Source organism: Leiobunum rupestre, chromosome 6 (genome assembly GCF_980474605.1).
Source record: "Leiobunum rupestre chromosome 6, qqLeiRupe1.1.hap1, whole genome shotgun sequence".
Lineage (NCBI taxonomy): Eukaryota > Metazoa > Arthropoda > Arachnida > Opiliones > Sclerosomatidae > Leiobunum > Leiobunum rupestre.
The window spans coordinates 53,484,346-53,511,740 of NC_143389.1; the positions used below are offsets into that span (position 1 = coordinate 53,484,346).

Here is a 27,395-nt window from a genome sequence, read left to right on the forward strand (position 1 = left end):
GTCGAAAAAAGGTTCGGTTAGAAAATTAGCATTAATAATAATAATAATAATAATATTTATTTCGACAAGCAGGTGACCACAGAGGCAAAGCCTATAATTAGTGGTCACCGGAAAGCAATAGGAAGTGTCATGCTTATTGTTATTATGTTACTTATGGTAATATGTTTTTCACAATAAATTGTTTTTTACTTAAATAATTTAAATAATTAATTATTAAATGCTAAGACAGTAGCAACTGTCCAAGTCGGAACTAGGCGAAAATGTTAGAGTCGAAAACAGGTTCGTTAAGAAAATTAGCATTAAAACCATAGGGAGTGTTATACTTATTGTAAATACGTTAATTATGGTTACGCAATTGTATTATTAGTAATATAATGTGTTATATAGTATTATAATAATATAATATTATTATATTTTTAAATATTCAAAATATAGATCCATAATAAATGATATTCTAAAATCTAGAAAACGCGATTAGATTCGCCCTAAAAACGGAACGGACTTGGTGCGTTTATACTTTCTCATTTCGTTTAAAAGGAATTGCCGAAGCACATCTTAAACAGAATGAGAGAGTTTATTTACCCTTATGTAAGGATAATAATATGACGAAATAAAATAAAAGTATTTAAGGATAAATCCGTTTTCAAGTTCAGCTGGTCAATCACACCGAGGAAACCAAAATAAAAAAGCTTTTCTTTAAAGGATGACTACGAATTTCAGCATTGAAAAAAAAGGAGAAAAAGTTAGAGGACTACAACCTGTAAACGCGGCTGCGTGCTTATTTTTAGCCCTCTGTAAAAGCCAGTTGAATCACTCGGTAATCAAACATTTTCTTCAATACCAAAAGAAAGAAACACGATGGACTCTTTTCGATCGAGCTAACACATTACCGGTCCTATGTTTATCCCAAAAAAAAGGATATTTTGATCAGATTTTTTATACGTAGTAAGGTGTAATATGCGGTTTTAAATTTAGATACAGTAAGAATTATCTAAAATCGTAATTTGATTACAATCGAAATTGATTTTTTGGAAGAACTAACTTAAATAAGGTGTTTCTTACAGTATTTAGGAAATAATTTCATTATTACTCAGGGTACTATTAAAAAGTTGCCCTTTGACCACTAAAAATAGCTAAATTTCGCATAGATGTTTTGTGGCTATTATGGAATTCAAGGATCATAGAATTTTTGATTTACCCAATTGTAGAGAAAAATTCTGATGTTAAAATTTTTAGTTCCAGATAAATAAGTATTTTTAGAATTAGAAAATCATACGTTTCCCACGTTATTTTACAAAATAACGTGGGCAACGCCTAATATCTCTACGTCATTTACTTCAACAGATACTCTGAAGTGGTCAAAATTTGTATCTTGAAAATGTTGAACTTTCTGAAAATCGTGAATTTGGTTTCCACGGTCGAACCAATCCTAAAAACAAAATTAAATCAAAATGTATTTGGATAAGGTTGCTTAGGTTGACCAAACATGGGATTACTGCTATACTGAAATGACCATTAATGTAATTAAAATTACCTTAATTGGAATAATTTAAAGAGTAACTATTTAATTCCGGCCAAAGATTTTGGGTCTAGAATTATGTATAATATTATATTCCGATTTTTTCAAACCCTAATTACACAACTAGTAATGCAAGATCAACCTAGAACTTTTAACGTATAAAAAATATTAAAAGTTTTTAGAAATTTTTAATAATGATGATAGGCCAAACAAAATTTATAATCTAAGCAATGGCCTTCAATATAAGAATTATAGGATTAATATATCCAAATTATTCGGGTATTTTAGGAAAATGCCCAAGTGAATATTTTTACTATTAGCGTGAAATATTCCCAAAAAATTATTAAAACATTTCTTAAAAATATATAATATTTTATAGGGCCATTTAGGGATTATAGGAAAATATAGGATAACAAATGACATTATAGCACCATTTAGGAATTATATTAAAATATAGGAACTATAGGATAACAAATGCAATTATATGGAAATATAGGATAACAAATGCAATTATATGGAAATATAGGATAACAAATGTAATTATATGGAAATATAGGATAACAAATGCAATTATATGGAAATATAGGATAAATGCAATTATATGGAAATATAGGATACATGCAATTATTTGGAAATATAGGAGAATAAATTCAATTATATGGAATTATAGGATAACAAATGTAATTAAATGGAAATATAGGATAAAAAATGCAATTATATAGAAATATAGGATACAAAATGCCATTATATGGAAATATAGGATACAAAATGCCATTATATGGAAATATAGGATAAGAAATGGAATTATAGAATATTATAGAACTATTCAGGAATTATAGGATAACAAATGAAATTATAGAATTTTATAGGACTATTCAGGAATTATAGGAAATATAGGATAACAAATAACATTATAGAATCATTTATAAATTATATGAAAGTATAGGAAATATATGACAACAAATTGAATTATAGGATATTATAGGACCATTTCGGGATTATAGGAAAATATAGGAAATAAAGGATAACAAATAGAATGAAATAATTGTATATGAATGATAGGAGCCCGTAATCGCAGCTCCTCCCTCTTCGACAAATAGCACTTTCAATATTCCTGGTCAACACATCGACGGGAAAAGGAGAAATTGAATAAACGTCATTTTACCCTTTTATTTTTTTGCACCCCGAGGAAGAGAACAAGCAGACGATATCTTCTCTGTTGGATGTAGGGTGTCTTTCAATGTCGTTCCCGCGGATTTCATTAAAGCAGGAATCGGCCTTTAAAGGTTGTTCAACTCCGCCGCAGCAACCACAACCATGCCACCGACGCCGACATTTCCTGCTAACAAAAGCAGAACAACATTTTCTAGGTGGTATTCCCCGCGTCCCCCCTCCTTACCAATCGCTTCTAAACCCCCTTTATCCCCCCACACCCGTTACTTTCGTATCTCTTCACTTTTTTTGACAGATATCGAAATAAACCGCCCAAGTGCGCGGGAACGGTGAATTTATTTGGCGGGATTTTAAGATCCTGGTCCCAATTAAGGAAAATAACTTTCGACGGAATTTTAACAAACGAATTAAATTAAGATTTATGGTAATTACCCACTTGAGTTAGTTAATATTTAATTTCCCCTAAGATGAAAATATATCCATCCCGCCAATATGCGCGGTTTTTTTTTAAATATTTTCGGGCAGAATAGCTATGAGGCAATCGTATTAAATGAAATAATAGAAAAGAAATTGCTTCGCGTTGTGTTTTTTGGCCAAGTTTAAGGAACCCGCTTATTTTTGTCCCACTTTCGAAGGTGCTTCTTCTTCTGGCTGTTTTTATCCGCGCCCGGTTAAGTGCCAACTACCAAATATAATCGAGTCATCGGGAAAAGTATTTCAAAAACTGCGGAAAGTTACGTTTGCGATTAAATCAACCGGGGGGGGGGGGTCACGCAGCGAATTTCAAGAGTAATTGCGCCTTCCACAGAAAGATAGAAAAATAAACAAACAGAAAGGGGGCTACGGCGGGGGAGGGAAGTTGTTTATTTTACACATCCCCAAAATAGCAGCGCCACGTAATTGTCTGCGGAGGTATAGCCTCGGTAACCCGACAATGGAAAAGGTTAATGAACATAAGAAGCCAGACAATTATTAGCATAATTATAATCATCACGTAATCAAAATTATTTTTAAATACGATTACCAACCAACCAGACAAATATTTTTTTAAAGTAAAATGGAACTTCTTCTTAGCCTGGGTTACGACAAAATATATAATGTTGTTGTTTTAGGGCACGATCTATATGCTCATATCTTTAATATTTGGGGAAACTAATGCTATTGGTCGTGACCTATAATGTTGTTTTAGGGCACGATCAATAGATACAACAGACTTGCAATTAGGGGGCAGTCGGGGGCGGTCATTGACTCTCAAAATAAATGCTGGGACCCTCGAAAGGAATCATTCAAAGAAGGGTCGAGGGTCACCAGGATTCCCAATTACACTATTTGCAAGATTTGATACAAAAGGTTTCAAGGTCATATTGGGTGGTTTCTTTTTATTGCACTTGCTCCGCGATTTCGCAGTAGGGTAAGAAGAGTAACGCTTTGACGCCATTTTACTCCGATTCTGTGGTGGCGAACAGTTTGAGTTGGGGTAAAAACATTTTTCCAAAATGGCTGCCTGTGGCCTTTTTAGCAGATAAATTCTGGTTAGCAGACGACAAAATACGATTTACTAGCAGATAAATTCTGGCTAGCAGACGACAAAATACGATTTACTAGCAGATAAATTCTGGCTAGCAGACGACAAAATACGATTTACTAGCAGATAAATTCTGGGCGGTATAATGGAAAAGATTTGTGCCAAAAATCAGTATTATCCTAATTTATAAATTGTTTTGCCATTTTCCTTTGATTTACATCAATTTGTAGACTTTTTCAGTGATGTACATTAATTTATCACAAGCCATGATAAACTATTATTTTTTTAAACTTTTAACTAACCATTCGAGGTCAGATCATTTTGTATCAGGGCGTCCTCACATATTTATTAACAATTTCATCTTTTTTTAACCAAATTTAATTATTTGAGTCAAGAGAGTGGTTTTATACGGGCTACGCTATTTGGGGGCGCATTTTCAAGAGGGTTTGTAGGGCCCTTGATTTTAGGTGGAAATAATCCGTAATAGTTGTCTCCTAGAGGGCCCCATTAACTATAGCGTAAAAAAACAATGGGATTTGTTTTTTTAACGGTATATTTGATACACAATGCGAAAAGGAAATAGACTCTATTGCAAAAAAAGGAAGCCAAACTGAAATAAAAAATAACGTAACCATTCCGGAGATGAGTATAGAGAAATACGTTTTAAACAGTCGGTCGGTCCACAATAGAGGGCCGGAGAGGCTATTGAGCCCGACGCGTTGTACGAAGGGAGACCTTTATTTTTTGGCATTTTTTTGGTCATTGTTGGTTCATGGAGCAATGCCAGTGTCCTACTTTAGCAGGGTGCCCTTAATTGGTATATAGCCCGGGGGACAAAGGCGGAGGGGGATGTTAGAGATCATGGCGCCGCATCCTGATCCGTCTTTTACAGTTGAGCTTTCCTCTTTGGCACGTTTTCCGTAAACTAACTAAACGAGATAAGCCAACCTTAATGACTAAACTAAAAAAAAAAAAAAAAAAAACACACACACACACACACACAAGATAAAACTGAATTATTTGTAATTCCGTTTAGAATTTAATTTTATGGTAGGGCTTGAGCTATTAATAGGTTAATGGCGGGGAAAATCCAATATATGAACATTTTTATTATACTGATTAGTTTTAATACTTTTAAATATAGCGTTGGAGAATTGACGATTATAATAATAATAATAATAATAATCAGCTAGGTCAATACCCAAAGTCACCACCTTAGGCGATTTTTAATGCTTTTAAATCAGGAGTAAAATACAACGAAACAGACGATGTTATGACGTAAGGTAAGTGAGTCTTCACAAGATAGGGGGAAGGAAAGTTTCACCGACTGATTTTCGGAATCAATCTTTTCAATAAAAAAAATAATAAAAACTTTTTAGACTAATAACCTTGAAATTTATAAATGGATATATGCTTGAATACAAGGCTAATAAGAGAGTTTCAATAACCGCACAGAAATCTATCGGCTTTTGAAATAACTATTTGGTTGTCACTTTTAACAAACAAAGGGAAGCCTAAACTGACGTCACAGGTAAACGAGGTTACGCTGAAGTATGACCTGAGAGTACCATCCTCGTCTGCTTTTTTAACTGCGCATGCGTCGGATAGTATTAAAACTCGGTAATTCGATCCAGGGGTATCTCCTACGCATTGTAACCCGGTCGCCGCCTGAATCAAAGAGTATAAAAACTACGTAACCTAGAGATATAATGACGGTCGAAAGCAGTAAAGGAAGTTGTAGCAACCGGGGGGGAAGGCACTCAGTGAATTTGCACTTCAAATTTCGGTACCGCAGCGCCACTACGGCAGTATTTAGTACAATAAATAATAAAACCGGAGAAAAATGGCAGTTACGGTGTTGCGGAGGTGCTAAATTTGGCATTTTGGATATTTAATTGTCTAATATCTGTCAATTCAAAAAAGTGAGAGTAATTGGTTACTGTTTCGTGATTTTTTTAGTTAGAATTTGTGGATTCGTTGTTTCGGTGTTTATTTTCAAAAAGTGAAGAATAAGGCGTTTGTTCTCTAACGTTGCGAAGTCCTAAAGGTAACCAATTCCTTAAGGAATTTTCAAGAATGTTGAACTAAATCAAAATGATTGCCACTTAAAACTGCCGTAGTGGCGCTGCGATACCGAAATTTGAAGCGCAAATTCACTGAGTGACTCCGGGTTGCTACAACTTCCTTTACTGCTTTCGACCGTCATTATATCTCTAGGTTACGTAGTTTTTATACTCTTTGCCTGAATTAATGGCTTCAAAAGTCGCTTGATGACTCAGGCCTAAGGTGGTGCCTTTAGTATTAACCAAACTGATTATTGTTAGTTTTCACTAACCCATGCAGATCAAAGTCCTTTTTCGCCCAACTTGTCTGTGCTAAACAAATTACTTTATTATCACCTAACTGGCACTAACCAAACTAAAGAATAATAAATTCACATTATTTAATTAATTTAACATTATCATAATAAAACGGGTGCGTACGAAAACGAGGGGTTGGTCACTCCGCGAACTCGGTGTACACTGTCGTACCTCTGACTGTGCTAATAAGAGTTCGTGAACTCTTTAAATACTAAGTACGCGAACTCGGTGTACAGGTCATCCGAGAGTGACTTACCCCTCGTACGAAAATGATTAGGTTTCAACATTTCCAGCTAAGCCTCGGTCACAGAAGTTAGCCTTTCATACGGTTCATTAAAAACAAATAAACGCGTTTGTACAGCCAAATCCAACAAGTTGTGTTTTTTGTCCATTCGCACGGAGCAAATCGAGTTGGTCAATCATCCAAAAATGATGGTTCTCGAGAATAGGCCTTTACTGTTATTTGAAAAATAATGAACCGTGAAAAGAGCGAGTCAGTTGGTCAGTAGTGAGGAACCGTGCACCGTTTTACCGTTCTATCTCGAGCGGTAATCGCAATCACTGACCGTGAAATGTAGAAAAAATATAGCCAAATGAACACGCCAAGGAAGGTGAATCCGAAACAGCGTCTGGCCGTATAAAACTGTCGCTGAAAAGAGAATGTTTTCAATTAAAAACTCTTTCTTTAACCTCCTTATCAAGGCAACCGAAATTTCGCGCTTTCACGAGTTTCACCGAAAATTTAGGTTCAAAACATTGTAGGGAAAATTAAACCTTTTAAGGGAAAAACTGATAATAGACCGATACGCGTTTGATAAGCGAGAAGATCGTTTCAATAAGAGGCCGAATTTTAAATACCCGAAGTCTTACCAGATGGCGCCAACATGCTGAAACGTATAAATTTTGAATTATCTAAAAACCTCTAAAGATATCTTCTTGAGTTGAAATATAATATTGTTCCATAAGTTTGTCACTCTGGGGAATATTTTACTGAGAGCTAGTAACGAAGTGACGTCATCACAAGAAGAAAATATCCCCCTAGCGAGGCGCTGTCAAAGGCTATCGTACTTGGTATTAGTAAATTTCACCTATTTAGACACTAGGTGGCTCTGTGCTGAACTAAACCTTGATTGCGAAATAACTCTGAAAATCAGTTCAGTGATAATTTTTCGCTTGAACTACACTGAAGATGGCGCTACAGAACACTAGCGCTTTCAAGCTCGGTGTCATATGTTAAGTTAAGTGGTACGTGACAACATGGACCAATTATAAACTAAGGGGACTCACTGTCCCGACTAAGTCATGATCACACATACCCCTAGAATCGCTTCGTTTAGATAACTAGTTTCCAAAACCAGCGTGAGAAATCGCTTCGTGTTGGTTCGGGAAGCAACTCGTCCAAGTCGGTTCGCTTAGAATCGCTTTCAGAACGACAAGGCGGGCAAGTAAAATTGCTCGTAATTTCCAAAATAATGGGAATAAAATTCTAAATAATGTCAAATAATATTACAGTATGTATAGTAAACGTGATTAACTAATTGTTTTGGGATACATTTTAGTATTATCAAAATTCTAGTCATAATTTGAAATGGCGTTAAGCCTTGGCTATAAGCGAACCGGGCTGAAGCGATTTTGCACGTATGAACCAAGAATTATCGTCGGCCGTCAAAACTGGCATTCAAACTGGCCTAAACTGGGTTTTAGGCTCTAGTGTGAACGTGGCTCTAGTGACAGTTGAACAGAACTCTTGAAGCGCTTCAAAGTGGCTGGTGTACCCAGTGATGGTAGATTGAGGGAAATTTCCCTCATTTAGGGAAATTTCTACCACTAAAAACGGTATAAAGGGAAAAGGGAAATCCGACCAAAAATTAGCTAAATCTAGAGAAATTCGAGGGGGAAAATTATTTTATTCAAAGCTAACATCAAAAATGGCACACATACATTAAATTGACTCATGAAAGAGTCAATTAATACAATCATAAGTATTTTGTCGGATTCGCTTTAGCTGGCATCCCGTCAATTTCTTTTTGGCAATTGCAAAGTCATCTGCTAAATAACTGGCCCACAGGAACAAGTAGTCCGAATGATTTTTTCCCGCTTTATTCCTAGCACAAACTGTATACTGGTAAAATTGTTCCTAGTTTTTATTCATTGCGAGATGAAAATAAAGGTATTATTTTCTTCATAACATTGGTTATTTTTGCTTCACAACGTCCCAAGTAATTGTTTTACGCCAATATCATTGTTTTTAGTGTTTTGGAAAACTAGGGAAATCTTAGTCCAAAAATAGACATTTCAAGGGTCGGAAAGGGAAATTCCATTTTCGCGACCTGGCATCACTGGGTGCAGGGGCGTAATTCGAAATTCCCACCGACGATTTACCGGAAAATTGTGCTAGTATCTTTCCGCTAAATGTACTAAATGTTTTTCTAAACCTGCAACTGAGTATGGTATTTACTTACAAATATTTGTCCCACTTCAAAATTTCATTTAAAGTAACACCGTCGTTCGTAATAACATGAAAATATCATATGGCAACCCTGTTTTAAAAGATTTTACAACTAAGGACTAACGATTAGACAAAAAACGGCTAATTTTTCCATGTAAATTAACACGATGATTTTTCCACGCGAGCTTGAGTGCAAAGTCCGCAGGGGCGTAGGAACGTTCTAGAAGTTGGAGGGGGCAAATAGAAACGAAAATTGGTCTGGAGAATGGTTTTGAATTTTTAATGGAGTGTACCTTCTTCGAATGCATGTGTACTTTTTACTACTGTGTAAATTGACGGGAAAAGACTGAAATTTAAACACAGTTGAGGTTCTATACGATTTATATGCTTTTAAAATGAGAATTTGAACCTTTTAAAGATTTCAACTAACCAAAAGGTTGGAGGGTGCAATAACATTAGTTGCCCCTCCCAGCAAAATTCTAGGGAGGTGCATTGCTCCCCTGGTTCCTACGCCCTTGACTGGGTATACCTCAGTAAGCCTTCCGAATTAACCCTCGCATACCGTGTCAAAATATCGGGAACAGTGAGTCCCCTTAGATTTTTGGTCCATGGTTCCGAAATAGAAGCGGGAAAGCCCCCTAACGTTGTGTAGCGCCATCTTCAGCGTAGTCGGAGTAAAAATCTTCATTGTCATACTTATTGGTATTACGTTAATTACTTGCGCAGGTATATTTTATTATTAAATGCGTTAAAATCCATCCTTTGCGGGCTTCGCTCTAAATGTTTGTTTCCCAGTAGGTGATTTCCGAATTAATCTATTAAGGTCAATATTGTGAGAAAATACGCGACCTTCGGTCTCAAGTGTATCTATAGGGGGAAAAGGGGTTTTTAAATGTACGTTTGTTAGCTAATTGGGACTCATTAGGCGAGTTTAAAATGTGCGACCGGATATTGGTCGGTCATTATTTTGCGCAAACCTAATGTCTAGTAAAGATTTCGGGGGTTTTGACCTTAGCTCGATACGCCCGTTGCCGGAATATCCCACACCCCGAAAATGTGAGAAAAGGCAATCTTTCAGATAATTAAAATCATGTTTGTCCTAATAATGGGTTGAGGCTACGGGCGAATAAGATATAATTGGCAGGAATGCAGCTACGAAGAAAGAGTTTATTTTTAATTAGACCGACTCCCACTTTCACCAATTAAAACCAAGAGAACCAGAAGAAGAAAAAATTAAAATGCGCAATTTTGTCCGTTCAAACAGCGGTCCCCCCTGCAGGGTTAACCAGTGTGCGTCATCTCGATCTCTAAACTCATTAATGAAATAAAATCACCCCCAAATTTTTGGTCGTCCGTAGTGAATGGGGGACCAATAAATGAGAAGAGGAAATGAGCGCTCTTGACATTTCTCATCTTACTTTCAATCCATATAGCAGGTACATTAAATGCCTCTACCCCCGACGTCAAATCCTCCTGACAAATGTTGAAACAAGGCGAACGTCGCCGTCAAACAAGTTCTATTTCCCACCTTCGCCGTACGCCAACGATCCTCTGGGATTTTGAGAAAACTACCCCGTCCACTCTCTTATTCTGGTTGCAATTATCGTGATATTGATAAACCCCTACATCCGATGAAACCCCCTCATGCGGCTACACAATTAAAGCAATCGAAACGCAAACAAGTTTTCCCGCGAAAAAGACTAAACGCGGTTTATAAGACGATCCCATCTTGGAATAATTAACTACGGGAACGTTTGGCTGCCATTAAATATTTTTAGTTCGTACGCAAATAGAGTAGTAGCACTCCGTAGCTTTGGCCATGGCCGCCATTCTGGTCGCGAATTTTTAATGAATAGGAAAAAACTGCCATTACTCTATACTTATATTCCCATTCCTCTATCGGGGATAATAGGAATAACATCGACTGCGCAAGTGCGAAGGAATTATAAGCAGCGGCCATGTTTAAAAAAGAGTACAGATACGCCATCTTACGGCTGTTACGCCTATTTTTCCCGATGAAGGGATGGGAATAAGAGTATCTCACCTTACGTTGGTATTAATCCACTAGAGACTCAACCTATTGTAAATTCCAGTCAAGCAGACGAAATTTTATAATTACACTAACGACCTATCTGAGGGTGCGTTCGAATTCCCCGTTTTGACTAATGGCGTTTTTCTTTGGGCTGCTCTCTCTCCGAAAGTCCTTGCGTGTCCCATTGGGCTTTCGAGAGCAGATCCCGCAGAGATTCCCGTGTCCCATTGGGACGTTGCTCCGCGAGAGAGTGGCTGATTTCTTGATCCGAGATAAGTGACGGATCAACGGATTCGGAGCAAGTTTTGTGGAAAATGGCGGCGGTCAGGGAAGAAGATTTACGAATTATTTTGTTATTATTAGAATCTTCATCATCAAGTTCAGAGGGGGAAGATTTTTTGAAACATATTTTTAAGGATAAAGCGGTACATCCGAAAATTGAGGGATTTATTAAAAATGTAATGCATAGATTTTCAAATGAAGAAGTACATAAATTTATTACTACCTCTACTATATTGTAATATAAATGTAGACTGTAGACTAATAAGAAAAAAATATAGTTTAGGGATAATTTTCGATTAAACCGTGAAATGTGTTATTCCCTCGTCGCGGAATTTGAAGCTTCAGAGTTCTTTCCAAACAATAAAGGACATGGTAGCCGTAGTGCTATTTCTGCCGAAAATCACCTTTTGACTAATTTTTACAGCGTTCTAGGCCTAATAAAACGCGTCTGAATTCTATACAAGAAAGTTGGAGAAACAATTGTTTCTCATTGGGAAAAGCGCACCAAAAATACTGATCCGAAAAAAGTTACGTTTATCATTGGAAAAGTATAAGAATTTATATTGTTAAAACAGGCCGCCATTTTGGGAAAACGTTTTTACTCCGACTCAAACTATTCGCCACCACAGAATCGGAGTGTAACGAGGTCATATCAAAGCCGTAGTGTTTTTTATTATATTGTTGAGAGTGAAATTGCAGCCTGCTATTGAGGTTTAGCAGACGAGAGTTTACCTGAGAGAACTAAAGCGGTCTGCATTTAACATTAATAAGCATCCGAGTAGCTTCATTATCTGATCAATAGATGGCCTTAGTCGAATTCCGTTGTTTAAAGGCGCAATTTTCAAATAAGAGCACCCACGGGTAAAACATTATCGCGCAACTTACGGACTTTCAGGGGCGTAGGAACCGGGAGGGGCAGGGGGGGGGGCAATGCCCCTACCTAGAATTTTGTTGGGAGGGGCAATTATTGCCCCTCCAACATTTTGGTCAGTTGAAGTTTTCAAAAGGCTCAAATTATCATTTTTAAAAGCATATACAGTTTATAGAACCTCAACTGCCAATTTACATAGTAGTAAACAGTACACATGCATTCGGAGAAGCTACACCCCATTAAAAATTCAAAACCATTCTCCAGACCACTTTTCGTTTCTATTTGCCCCCTCCAACTTCTAGAACGTTCCTACGCCCCTGCGGACTTTGCACTCAAGTTCGCGTGGGAAAATCATCGTGTTAATTTACATGGAAAAATTAGCCGTTTTTTGTCTAATCGTTAGTCCTTAGTTGTAAAATCTTTTAAAACAGGGTTGCCATATGATATTTTCAATGTAGAAGCGGCCATGTTATTACGAACGACGGTGTTACTTTAAATGAAATTTTGAAGTGGGACAAATATTTGTAAGTAAATACCATACTCAGTTGCAGGTTTAGAAAAACATTTAGTACATTTAGCGGAAAGATACTAGCACAATTTTCCGGTAAATCGGCGGTGGGAATTTCGAATTTGGCCTGTTTACGGTATTCCTGCGTGCGTTATATAATTTTGGAAAATACCGTCTATGGCGTTATATTTCGAAGTGATAAATAATTACTGAATAAAATGAAAACAACGATAGTTAAAAGTGCACAAGAAAAATTTTTCTTGTGCACTTTTAACCATCGTTGTTTACATTTTATTCAGTATTTTTGTACAAGTAGCTAATAAATTTTAATTATGATAAATAATTATTTAACAAAGATAAGATTTAAGAACAGTTCTAATAATTTATTTTTAGTACTACAAGTGAGGCATACCTAAAAAAATTCGGTTTGTAGAGTCCAGGGTAAGTATAGAACGGATAATGCCGAGATTACGCGTTTTGATGATTGTTTAGGAGCATTATACTAAAAATACGCTAAGCTTAAAAATAATAAATCAACATTAAATATTCATGGATCACTTTGAAATTCAGGCAATTGACATTTCTAAAATGGATTTATATAACACGCGTAGGAACCTTTAAGAATTCAACAGAAAATAAGCGAAATTCGAAATTCCCGCCACCGATTTACCGGATATTCATGCTAGTACCTTTCCGCCAAATGTACTAGATTTTGACTTTCTTAACCTGCAACTGAGTATAATTTCAAGGCTTACCTAACTCTAATCTAATGATATTTATCACAGATCACTCCATTTAGCGCACTATATTTCCTAGCCTTTGGTAGTGGTCGAGGGTAACAGTGATTTCAAGTATAGAATCCAGAGGGCATTGATAATTCATAATTTAGCAATGAATCTAGTGATAGGGCACCGTATTCACTTGTTAGTCGCCATTACTGGACGGGATTTGCTTATTTACGCTTACCAATAGAGTGCCAGCAGCTTGAAACCCTGCGACGTCACCAATGTTAAACGTCTATTGAGAAAAAACGCGAGTTTTCATGACAACCATTACGGAAGCTACGGCTGTGACGTCACTAACTTTTAGAAACGCATCAACTGCTAGCACTCTATAGGCGTGACTACGTTATGACGTAAGGGAACTGTCTTCACAAGATAGGGAGCACGAAATTTTCAGCCTCTGACTTTCGAAATCGCTTTATTTTGATTGAAAGGTACGGCCATTGAATTGGGAATAATACTGCTAGAATTACAATTACGATTTCGGTTGCCATGGTTACGTGTGACCTGTTCTGAGAAGACTGTATGAAATTCATCTTTATAATTAGGCGGTAGCGCCATCTATATTTTGTAAAGTTATATGATTCGCGCAAAATTTCAATTGCAATATAGTTGCCACCACTAGAGACAGATGCCGCCACGGTTGAACGATATAGTTGAAAAAGTCTCCATATTGAACGAAATTGGTCCCGCGCCAGCCAGATTTAGTTGTACCTCTATTTATTCCCAACTCAATGGGTACGGCTGCGCGTTATTGAAAGCGATAAAATCTCCAAAGTTTCCGATTTTTAAATTGGCTTTCAAACATTTAGTTACACGTTTTTCACGGAAATATACCACGAATCGCGTGATATAAATACCTTCGGGGTTACCACTGCTCCTAGAAAGTCAAGGCGTTTAAAATTAGGCTTAAAAAAGTTGATAAATTTTGTGAAATAGTAAAAATTCGGGAAATTCAATAAGTCTGGGTAAATCTGTGGAAATGGTCAGGGAAAACCTGTAAAAAGTCGGGGAATTTGTATTTAGTAATTTTGCGCCGACCCTGAGCTTGAACCAAGGATCTATGCATAAACACAAAAGTGAAATTGCTCAGTGTGAAGGTCATATGAAGGACATCCATAAGGTGTCCACTTTAATAGACAGCAAAAATAAGCGTTCCGCGGTGAGTTTTCTAAAAGTTAATATAGTGCCCATTAAGCGTGAGAAATATCTGGTAATGGTAATGAAGGGTTTCTCTTTCAGAACCCGAAAAACGCGGTACGACAAGCGCCAATCGGAATCACGGACAAATTCACCGCCACCCCCCACCCTCCGGTACCGTGATATTCATTTTACGAAACAAAAAATTAATCCAAACAACGTTTCGCGACAACGTCCAAATCAGGGAGGGAGGAACAAATAGTAATGCCTTCTAGTGGTCGTAATCGAGCGAGAATGTTTTTTGTGAGAACACTATGGATGTTATCTTCTCAAAGCTGGGCATAGCAAAACCTGCTTCGAGAAGAGACGGGGGGACCAATTAATCGAGTACTCGACGCCTAGAGTTAAGTAAACCACCGTCACTGCCAACAAAAGTTGTACTTGGACCTGTTTCGTTTCCCAAACGGGGCAAACGTTACTTCCTGAGATCGCCGCTTTGTATATCATTACGATCAAATCTTTAATTAAAGGGCTTTAAATAATAAAATCATCATCAAATAATCATCTCCAATATCAAACGTAAAGCGGTTTTGATTCAGAAAATTTATCTCAATTTGTGTGTTTTTTTTACTAACGACAAAGAATGATTATTTTATCCTTTATTATGAACTCGTAAAAGAAATGGTCGTGTTGTTATTGAATTTATTAATTTATCATTTATGCGGTAAAAGGGAAACGCGTTTTGGATAATAATTTTTTAGCGTGACCCAATTCGAAGATGCTTAAATTATTGTACGGCTATTCCTCGTTTACTCTATTCGTCCGAGTTTCGAGGTTGGCCACCTTGAAATTTTTCACGAAAACTCTCTGACATAGTAAAGTCCGTGCTGACATTCACTTCTGCGCCGCGTGCTAACGCGAGGCTTAAAGGGGCTCCAAGTTCGGTAGCAAAAAAAAAGAAAATTGAGCATGCTTTTTATTCCCCCCCCCCCAACCCCTCACTCGGCCTTGGCAGAGGCGGGCAGAGTCAACCGTAAATTTCGCACTTTACTGACTTTACACACATTTTGCCACCGAACTTTGGAGCCCCTTTAAGTACGAGTTATCATTGCGGGAATGACACCCGCCAACTTGGATTAACGATGTCAAAGTGTCCTTCGGGACCACTAATCGTTTCTCTACATGATATCACAACACGCGAACTAATCGTTAAGATATCGGTACTAAACCTACCGCCGTGATTCCAAGAAATTAACATAATTACGCATAGGGAAAAATTAGTTTAACAACGAAAATGACACCTCAGTCGAGCTCAGTGGCGTTATCCCATTATGCATTGGGGGTCAATTTTTAATTTTTTTTTGCTACGCGGCCTACGCCACTGGGTGAGGTTAGGTTTTCTTAAATTCATGAACCTTGTGCGAGTTTAGTTGGGTTTATGTTTACTGAAGCGAGCCTGAGCTTAGTCTCACAAATTAATTATTTTGGGTGTGAGACACTATTCATACAAATTGGCCGCTTCAATATGAGGTGGAAATATTATCCTTTGTGTTGATATTTTGGGCATGAACCTATTGTATAACTATGGCGATATTGAGTCCGAGGATGAGATGAGTAAAATGTGTAATTCTCCACGGACCGTGTATCTTTATCATTAGAGATACACGATCCGTGGTCAAACTATACACCCGAGAAGAGTAAATAATTCTGAACCCGATAAAAAAGGTAATTTTTAATGTTAATGCTTTAGTCTTTAACTGAGTCTGAAACGAATCCCGAAAGTTTTCTTTTCGGAATGTGAGCCCGATCTAAGCCCAAGGGGACGTGTACCTCAAAGTATAAGGTGAGCCCGAGCAAAGGTCAGGGCGTACAGCAACTACCATGCATCGTGCATGTGCCTCCAGTCTAGATTATCTTTGCTCCAGTTCACTCTAGTTAGGGCACTTACGCATTAAGCATAAATTGACGTTATTTCATTGCTAATTATTTGTCTTCAAAAGGGGGGGGGGGACTCCCCTAAAATAATACCGTAAAAAGGAGGAAGTTGTAACGAAACTTTTGAGTATAGGTGTGAAATTCAACTGTTAATCTTAGATAACAATACATTGAACACCCACAGAGACACAGTCAAAATTGTGACTGTGTCCCTGTGCATTTACTTTCGAAAAAATAATAGTAGACGGTCCCCGACTCCTCAAAAAAATAACTCAGTAGAGGGGTCTACTAACGTGAAAATAGTCACTATTTCCCAGGGTTTCCACAAAATTATCTTATTCAAATTCCCGGACCATTTTAAGAGATTATCCCTGACTTTTTAAGGCCAATATTTTTGTCTTATAATTTACCTTTATTAGAAGTAAATAAATTTAAATGGACTTATATTTAAGTAAAAAGGCTATTGCAATGTCGAAAAGATTAGGCAAACTTTCAAGGAAATAAACGATGATCATAGATAAAAATATCTCTATGGGCAAGATTATCCATAACATTGGCGCCATCCAACGGTTAACGCCTTAATAACGAAAATATTTAAAACAGTATTATAAAAAATTATTTATTTAAAATATACCGCGTGAATTATTAAAATACAAACAAAATTGATTAATACATACGGAATATTTGCCTATTATTGTACACTTGATTAATAATTCTTAAAATTTCTTTTAAACTCTTCTTAAAAAATTAATACACAAACAATAACCTTAATTTCTTTAATTATTAATAAATCTTTAGTTCCATTCATCATCATCAAATCCATCATCATCCTCATCATCCGTATCGCTTTGATCTGCGATTTAAGAAACAAAAAACATTGAATACCCAAATCAAGGGTAAGAATAATATTTTAAAAAGTACCAGAAAATTGGTGGGCTTTGGCTCTTTCTTCCAATGCCTTTTTAAGGGCATCCGCAATGCTAAAGCTACCAGCTGGTGGTGGTGGTGGTGAAGGTGGTCTACTTTTTGGGCTTTCAGCGACAGTCTTCAATTCGACACCTAAGCGAATTTGATGTAATAAAGCGTTTCTCGAATCAACTGGTTCAGCTTTTGCTTCAACTTCCACATGTTGCACTTGCTACAAATAAAAGTTTATTAATGTCATTCTTGTAAAGGTAGGATTATTATTAGGCATGTGCGAGCCTTGATTTTTGGGTTTCGAGCCAAACTTAGTGTATGAAAAAATTCACTTTTCGAGTATCAAGCCGAGCTTTAAAATTTTATCAGGCTTTTTAGCTTAGCTTAAGAAGTGGTTTCAAGTACTCGAATAATTAAGCTTAGCTCTATAAAGGGGGTTTTGAGTACTCAATGATATATTTAGCTTAATAAGGCTCTGAATAATTGGGTTTATTAAGTAAAACATTTTTCAAAAATAGAGAATATTTATTGCCCGAGCTTTTACGTTTATTTTAAGCCCTATTTATCAAGTCTAAATTAATAACTGGCCATACAAGGGATTACAACAAGAAAATAGTGGACTGCTGAACAGCCAAACCACTAACAATACGCAGCTAGGGCACGTAAGAGCAACATTTAAACAAGAAGGCCACGTTACTTTATAAAAAAAACTATTATTACTTGCCTGCAATGGTTTTCCTTGACGAATTTGCGCCAGTAAGGCAGACCTTGTATCATCACTCGGTGCAGCAGGTGCTTTGATACCAAAGGGAGCATTGTCAACTGGTGGTGGTGGTGGTGGAGGAGGAGGGCCACCCCCAAAAAACATTTCAGGAGGGGGAGGGGGTGGGGGTGGCGGTGGTGCACCAGTTGAAGGCGGTGGAGGTGGAGGAAGAGGAGCATTGCCTTTCATATTGGGACCAACAGGTGGCCTTACTGGTGGTGGAGGAGGTGGAGGCGCAGCGCCCAAGTTTTTACTCGGCGAAGCGATGTTGGGAGTGGTTCTAGCTGGTGGGGGAGGGGGTGCTGCGCCCCTGTTACTCAGTTTTGGAGTGGGTGGGAGTTCTCGATTGGGAACTGGAGGCGGAGCTCTGGGTTTAAGCAAAGCAGTTTCTTTCTTCACATTCTCAAGTCCTCCGTAGTTATCGATGAAATTGTAAATGAAGTCCCGAGTTTCCTTATCTTGAAGCTGATTTTCGGATACACCGACTCTTTCGAAAAATTTCTCCAAATCTGGATCCAAATTGTCCACCTTTTAAATAATAAAGAAATTTGAGACAAAGTCCCAATATTTTTCAAATTTGTTAAATGGGTAATTTTTGTATTACAGTACCCTTTTAAATTCCAATCCTGTGCTAGCTTTAAATCCAAAATGAGTCACGTGCCTAGTGAGATAACGTAAAAATTACTGGCTAAATCACCTACAAGGATAGCCCGAGCAAAACCTACTTGAAATCAGTTGGCATTCCAATATCGGCTTTACTAATCTTGTTGGTTTTCTTGTTCTTTTTAGCCTTTTTGCTTGATAAAGTATCTGTTTTATTGCTAGACACTACTAATAAAAAATTTATAAATATACAAAAATGAACCTCTTCAGTTTACATAGAGCCATCGAGTTTGAGAAGTTTATAGCTGCCGGATATTCATAAGCTGAAACTACTTCGTGGCTGCTTATCAGAGGAAAATCCAGCAGATTTTTAAACTTTTCGCGTTGCTCACTCTATGTTAACTGAAAAAGGGAAATTTTAAATGTCCCCATAATTTTGTAACTACTACTACGTAGCCTTGGCAGTTAAAAAGTTAGTTCCATAAAGATGGTGACGCTTCAAAAGAAAGAGGTTCATTACATGACACAGTAGAAACAGCGGCCCCTATTCCAGACTGAGTAGGTTGAGCCACATTTTCAGCATTTCTGACTCTCCTTTCTGAGATGGAAGTAAACTTGAATTACCTTCTTTCTAGTTAAGAAGTTGGTGGTTACCTTGTTTCTTTTGTTGTCTTCCTCTTAGTTTGTATTCTACAGCCTTACGGAAGCTTGCTGCTTCATTAGCATCAGCGAATAACAGGCCAGCCATACCCTCCTGTTTAAAAACCTCTCATTAGCCATACTACTTGTTAATTTGAGTCTTGGAACATTACCTCAGCTTCAAAGCTATGCAAAATGGGCTTCAATGCTAGGTATGTAAACTGACTGTACAATTCCTGTTCCCACAACATTACATTTCTCTAAAAATATTAAATCATAAATAACACTATTGATGAAATAATAGCCGGTGACGCTTACAATAATATCATATATTCTAATGAAATAGGAGCGCTGTGAGCTATCTTTCACAAAACAGGCAATGCCGAAATGTTTCTTGTACCATGTTTGATGGGGTGAACTGGTAATTAATAACTGCACTACAGCAGTGGAAAGTGTCTGAAATTTTTAATTAATAACCATAAGAAGTACGCAATGGATAATAAATTTAAAGTGAATAAAAACTAACAACACATTTTCTTCCTAGAAGATGGAAAAGGCCTTCATTCTCTTCATGGGACAAAAGTGAGGACCTTTTATTTTCTTGACTTGACTTGCCGTCAGAAAACCTATTTTGTTGGTGACCACTCATCTTCTTTAACTGGAACTAAACAGTCCTAAATATATTGATGAATTGCCGACTTAAAAAAAAGACTCCTAAAAACCTTGTTTATAACCTATTTTGGGGAAGACTAGCCAAGGACTAGTAGTATTAGGGGTGTAAACCGTTTTTTTTTTCGTCTTTCCTCATCCTTGGATAAATAATAGTAGTTCCTACCTGGATTTATCACTCTATAGAGTAGTAGCACTTTGTAGCTTTGGCCATGGCCGCCATTGTGGGCGCGAATTTTTTATGAATAGGAAAAAGCATGGGTGACGTCGTGTGACGTAGCACTGACATTACTCTATAGTTCCGCGTGCATTTGCTAAGTGTTTGTTACGGGTTCTGCTGCTCTGCATTGTAGAAGGCTACGTGTTACGGGAGTTTCGGAAATTCTCCGCCAAATCTGTCGAAGCGGCGCTGCTATCGCAAAATCCATTTGCTGGTAGTTTTTCCTCCGTGATATATCCAATCCAGATAGGAACTACTATTCTCAATCCAAGCCTCATCGAATGACAAAATCATGAGAGTAGTATCACCTCGTAGCTTTGGCCATGGCCGCCATTTTAGGCGCGTTTTTTTCTCTATCGAGATAGAAAAGAAATAGAGGCACTATTCTATCTGGCGAAGTTGACTGCGAGTTCCGACCCCCTTTTCGCTCTCTTCGTGCCCAGTTACTTTCTCTTCATCAAATGCTCCTTGATTATGATATTGATATTATTGGTATAACCGAATCGTGGTTGGATAATACGGTGCCGAACTTTGTTGTACATATTCCTGGTTATGAGCTACTCCGCCGCGATCGGGTCGGACGAAAGGGTGGAGGTGTGGCTTTGTATTATAAGGACTTTTTACACTTGTCTATCGTCGATGAACACCAAACTGCAAATCTTGAGATTATGACTTGCGAACTCTATCAAAAGTTAACGAATCCTATCTAAATTTCTACAGTGTATATTCCACCTAATGCTCTGGCGGAATGCGTCACTGAACTCGGCACTATAGTCGATCTTATTTTGACTAAACAAGGAGGAGATTTAATAGTGATGGGTGATTTCAATACTGATCTTCTCCGTCCTTCTGACGCGCGGGGAAAAGAACTCAAAGTAGCAACTTCCGGTCTTCTCCAACTCATTAAACAACCGACTCGAACCACTCTGTCTAGGGTGTCTCTTATTGATCACATTTACGTCAGTCATCCAAACAAGATCTGTCATAGTTCGGTTATTACACTCGGTTTATCGGACCACGATCTCATACTCTGCGTCCGAAGGTCTCCCAAACGGACCAGGATCACGAAAAATCTGCATACTCGGTCTTATCGAAACTTTGACGCGGACTCTTTTACCAAAGCCTTGACGAACGCATTATCTGATCTTCCCGATGTCTCGGTTGACGAGTTGTGGCTCTTCATCCAACGCTGCTTGATTTATACCCTTAATCAATACGCCCCAATTGTGTCCCGACGCTGTACTCTGAACAATCCACCGTGGTTCACTTCTACCATTCTGAGACTCTCTTACCATCGCGATCATCACAGGTCCCGTCGTAATGGAGTGAACGCGGAATTCCACGACGAACAGTACCGAATTTACAGAAACATGGTTAATAACCACCTTAAATCTTCCAAAAATTCATACATCAGTTGCGAAGTAGAGCGTTGCGAGGGAAACTCTCGCCTCTTGTGGAAGACTTTCAAAAAACATATTTCTACTCCCCGACTACCAATCTTGCAGTTAACTTCCGGTAATACTATTATCACCGACCCTTACGATATCGCCTGCGCGTTGAATCGCCATTTCACCGATATCAAGCCTTGGCCTAGCGTTCTACCATCGCGAGAACTTGAATCGGAACATAGTTTTGAACTACAACCTGTAACGGTTAAAGAGGTATTTGACTTACTAAAGAAGCTCTCTCCGAATAAGGCGACTGGGTCGGACGGAATTTCATCGAAACTGTTAAAGGGGACGGCCATTCTTCTAGCTGAACCTTTGACAAAGCTGATTAAAGGGATCCCTCACTCACAACAGGGGAAGGCATAGGGGTCACAAAAAAGTGGTTTTCAAGCACACTGCAAGTCTGGATTTTAAGTTACCCCTATGCCTCCCCCTGTTGTGAGTGATGGATCCCTTTAACTTGAGCTTCTTAACAGGGTATTTCCCAACCGAGTGGAAAACCGCCCGAATCTGTCCTATATACAAGGGTAAAGGTTCCAAGCTGGATCCAAATACGTACCGTCAGATCGCTATTTTGCAAACAGTTTCCAAGGTTCCCGAATGCTTAGTGCAGAAGCAGTTGGTTGACTATCTAACGGATCACAATTTGTTATACGACCTTCAATCTGGTTTTCGTCCCCATCTCTCGTCTATAACTTGCATCTTCAATCTCGTAGAGGACATTTTAGACGCCCTATCGAAGGGTCTTTTCGTCGGTGTCGTGTTCCTCGATGTCGCCAAGGCTTTTGATTCCGTTGATCATAAAATTCTTCTAGATACTTTGCGGAGAATGGGTCTCTCTACGCAAACGTTGCTATGGTTTGAATCCTATCTAACCGGGCGAAAACAATTTGTAACCGTCGACGATCATTCATCCGATCAAGCGGACTCGTTGCTCGGAGTTCCACAGGGAGGTGTCCTGGCTCCCTTACTATTCTCGCTCTATATAAATACCATCTCGCGCGAGCTGGAGCATAGTGTGGCCCACCTCTTTGCTGACGACGACGCCACTTTAACAATCTCGAAGTCCCCGTCCGAGCTCATTCGAAAGATGGACGAGGACGTCTTAAATATGGATCGCGCCTATGGGGAGTTACATTTATCTCTTCAAAAAAGCAAATCAGTGTTCGTGTTGTTTGGCTCTTCGTTCCGACTTTCACACTTTCAAAACATCAAAGAGCTACCCAAAAGTGGCGTTTCTCGCGTCGCTTCCGTCAAGTATTTGGGAGTGCACCTCGACGAAGGACTCAGCTTTGTCGCCCATACTGACTATGTCTTGAAGAAGGTGAACCAGCGCCTATGGTGCATTCGCTCGTTGAAACCCGCCTTGGATGTCAAACTATTAAATACTTTATACAAGTCTTTGGTACAACCACTGTTTGATTATGGGGACATTTTCTACCACGCCGCGTCGGAACGCCATCTCAAGTCTCTACAAGTTCTCCAAAATAGGGCAGCCAAAACTATACTTGGTGCTAATCGTCGTTCCTCCGCTACATTAGCCCGGGATACTGTGAAGTGGCTGGCCTTAAAGCAACGCTATGTTTTCAATCTTTTAATCTTCATGTTTAAGGTTCACGCTCATCAAGTGCCGCCGTATGTCACTAATCATTTTCATCGTGTCTCTACCGTACATGACTATTCGACTCGCGCGAGTGCTATTTCGTTTTACCTTGAAAATATTTCGGCTACGATCCGCAAACAAAGCCTGCGATTCAGGGGTACTAGTCTATGGAATTCTCTTCCGTCACCCTTGTTACGTAAAAAATTAATTCTATCACAGTTCAGACGTGAACTACTAGGATTTGTATCTACCTCACAAATTTAATTGCCATAATCTGCCATTAACTGTCACGCTCTTCCGCGTCATGTATTATTTAATTCTTTATTTTGTCTTGTACTTTAAACTTGTACTGTCATGACATGTTTCAAATTGTACATTTTATCTATAAACCATATTTAAGATATTTCAGGACCCAGTTGGAAATCAACTGTCATTTGATATAAACAAAGGAAGGATAGATGGCGTTGCAAATTCTGCCCATCTCCGCTTTCATACATGCGCGGGGGGGGGGGTGAATTTTCCCGGTCAAAAACAGGGGTGCTTTAACGCGGTAATCTTCCCTCTATTTCTTTTCTATCTCTATGGATGCCACAGCTACGTCCAACTTGAATTGACCACTCCCGTTTAATCAAAGTTGGTAGTGACGCAGAAAACCAAAACAAAATTATTGGCGCCTTTTACAAGCTAGCTATTTACTAAAAATCACTACGTTTTCTCAATCGACCTGATACGGCAGTGAAATATGAATAGATTTAGTTAATTATTTTACAATGGCAATGTAACACTTTTAAATTAACTTTTAACTATAGGCTTCGAGCTTAGGAAATATAACGCCATCTGCCTTAATATTCATCAACTAAATATGTGAAGAAATAGCAGACGACCTTTGAATTTCAGTTGAACTTTTAGTGGTGGGCAGAGATAATTTTGAACGAGCAGACAGCTTTCATATATTCAATTTAAAACTCGGTCGGTAGGCGGCGATACTTAAGATCAAAATTTAAACTACGCGCAAAGCCTATAGAGCTCTTTCACTAATTTTTTTTTAAATTTATTTGACGTAACACTTTTTTAATGCATTTGCACCGTTCACAGCGCTATCTTACTCTGGATAGTTTTTAGAAAAGAAACAATTTTTGGCCACATTTTAGTTATCGGTTTGAGATGGATCCCCTAAGCGGTACCCAAAATGTAAAAAGAACGATAAAAAGTTTTGGTCCGGGGCAGAATATTGTGAAAGTTTAAAACTGCAAGTTAAAAAACGATATTTAGATAAGATTAAAAAGTTTTGCGACAATCGGAACCAGTACCAAATACCCGAAAAGGAGTATTTGGTATAGTGCATCAAGTCTGGGCTAAGGCTTATTGCATAAAGTCACTTTTTACGCCTTTTATCCGCTTTTATCACATTGATAGCTAATAACCATCGGAATATTAAAAAATCTATGACTAGAATCTCTTTTGCTACTCATCATGGGCAAACTACTAGTAGTAGTTAAACAACATACTCGCCCTATATTCCAAATTTGAAATTTTCAGTCTCCTCGAACTTTTAAGTAACTGTAAAGGCGACCACCACTTCTTTTTTCTTAGACTTTTAACTATTAACTTTAATACGCGATGGCGCTGTAATAGAACTGAAAACAATTTGGTCCAAGATCATTAGAAAATGACGTCAAAGGCCGCTGGCTTATATGACTCTATATGAAATACGAAACTTTAAACTAGTGTAAAATCAGACCGTTTTAGGGCGTTTCCATTCTAAGAAGTATAAGCATTAATGTATTTCTACCATCTGGCTCTAAAATGGGCGGTGCTTTTAGCCGTTTTACGTAATAACTTGAGCGAATCAGCAGACAAGCGTTTGTTGTTGACACGATCCACAAAACGTTGAAAGATAGTCAAGTTTTAAAACTAAGCCCCTCCCATACTAGCGACTGAGGCTAGACTACCTAATGCAGTTCGATATTCGTGGTTGAAATGAATACATAATATCACTACGCCCCCTTAATTGGTTTGCCATTGCAACCTAGTTGGGTAGCAGCTAAAGCAGACGCTATTAGTTTTTCCCCGTCGTTATTAAAATTTGTCTTTATGAATTCTTGCATTTTAACTTATTTTTTGCATAGTTCGTCTATATTTTGATAATTAAAAGGGATAATATGGCTAAATCCTAAAAAGGGATAATATGGCTAAATCAGTCGCCAGCCAGATTTCCCGCACGGTACTGATGAGTTCCAAATAGAACGAAACCGGTCTACCGTTGGAATTTCTGGCTATTTTATTTATTTTTAATTTAGTTTATTACTCGAAGATCTATTTGATCGGAGTTTCGCGTTTTTTGTTTGCTCGAAGACCTATTGGTACGAGTTATTAGTAAGTTTTTTAATTTCTTCAAATTTGTTTAGGATTTAGCCATATTATCCCTTTTAATTATGGACTAATCTACTTTTTCGCGTATTTTATCATCCTTCTCACAGTCCATAGGTGGTTTCTTCTAACTTATATTTTGATAAGATTTTTTGAGAAAAAAAGTTCTTGAGAATTTTTAATTTGTCTGTAGCAGACGCCTGTACGCCACTTATAGCGTTTTCCATTGGGAACCTCCGAGCACTCCCGGAGTGCTCCAAAATCAAAATCGTATTCCATTGGGAAAAAAGGGGCAACTCCGAGAGGGAGGATCGACTTCCATTGACCAAGCGACACCCTCTCGGAGTGCTCTCGGAGTGCTCCCGGAGTGCTCCCAGCTGCCCCAACTCAAGAGTCGGAGGGAAACAAAAGAGTGCTCCGAAAACGTTTCGTATTTCATTGGGAGCTACTAGGGCGAATCCTCCGAGCGCCTCCTACATAGAGCAGTGACGTCATTCAACAAATCCGGATCACACTCGGAGGTTCCCAATGGAAAACGTTAGACTAGCGAATAGTTCTTAGTTACCTCTATGCGTTCTTGGTAATATTGAAATTTCTATTTAATTGCGGGATAAAAACTTACAAGTTCCCGATTTCGAAAACTGTTTGTTAAGGGAATGTAGCCCCGAGCATTCCATTTGACTGCTCTATAGTGTTCTAGATCGCCCAGATCACCATTTCATGTTACATTTGGGTGCTCAGATTAATGTAATGTTTTCGAGCATTTATTGGCGCTAAAAATAAGTCGTCGCAAGTTTTTTAGCAGACGATTTTTTGATTTAGAAATATTATCCCTTCAATGGAGAATATACACTCTTTTTCGCGGTCTTTTCAACCCCCTTTTTGGCCGCCCGCTAGTCGGCCATTACCTGGAACCACCGGTGGGGGTCTAGGTTCGGGTCTTTGGTCCCAGGATATTGGAGAATGGGGGTTAAGGGGGGTAAACTCAAGATGAACGCGCCCAGAAAAATTCCAAAAAAAAAGAGTCTATATATTCACGTGATATCAAAAGTGACATAATTACCAAAAGTGTGACAATCCCTCGTATGCTAAAGGTTTAATGAATGCTCGACTCGAGATCGACCACATAAAAGACTATTTATTGTCGCCTTTCTAGATCTTTTAAGTTTATGGTATTATATCGTAGGTAGATGGCGATAGCATCTCCACAGAACGACGAAAAATAAAAAATACACTAACTTTGACCAGTGCTACTTAGTTCCTCCGTTCCTCACAACGAGGCGTTATTTGTTGGTTTTAACTTCCTTCCCTCCCCAAGGCATACTTTCCCTTCTTCCCTCCCAACTTGTATTTCGCTCGTAACATTCATTAAGAAATAGGTTCGATTGACACACTTTTGGTAATTATGTCCCTTTTGGTGATGTATTATCGATGGTCAATTTTATTGCCATAACAGATTTAAAAAAATATATATATTCATTAAAATCTTTTGTTCATTCTAGTTCGCTGGGCATGGATTTAGCAATGCTTAAGGTTCATTATGGATCTTTTGGTAGAGCCCTAAGAGAATTGGCCCTTGACATATT

General features: G+C 38.1%; 1 protein-coding gene across 2 annotated transcripts; it reads right to left on the minus strand.

Annotated features, from left to right (window-relative positions):
• Positions 1-17,193: 17,193 nt before the first annotated feature.
• Positions 17,194-20,259, minus strand: LOC149941523 (actin nucleation-promoting factor WAS-like). 2 transcript variants are annotated; one of them, XM_090178856.1, is made up of 10 exons: positions 20,026-20,259; positions 19,818-19,955; positions 19,673-19,759; positions 19,515-19,614; positions 19,381-19,458; positions 18,983-19,088; positions 18,867-18,918; positions 18,215-18,785; positions 17,498-17,710; positions 17,194-17,429 (listed from the first exon to the last, which is right to left on the minus strand). In XM_090178856.1, the coding sequence occupies exons 1-10, from the start codon at positions 20,146-20,148 to the stop codon at positions 17,371-17,373; spliced, it is 1,527 nt and encodes a 508-aa protein (XP_090034982.1). In that variant the 5' UTR covers positions 20,149-20,259; the 3' UTR covers positions 17,194-17,370. The 2 variants fall into 2 exon arrangements, with proteins under 2 accessions (XP_090034982.1, XP_090034983.1); XM_090178857.1 differs by having other exon boundaries at positions 17,195-17,429; positions 18,983-19,085; positions 20,026-20,258.
• Between the last annotated feature and the right edge of the window lie 7,136 nt (positions 20,260-27,395).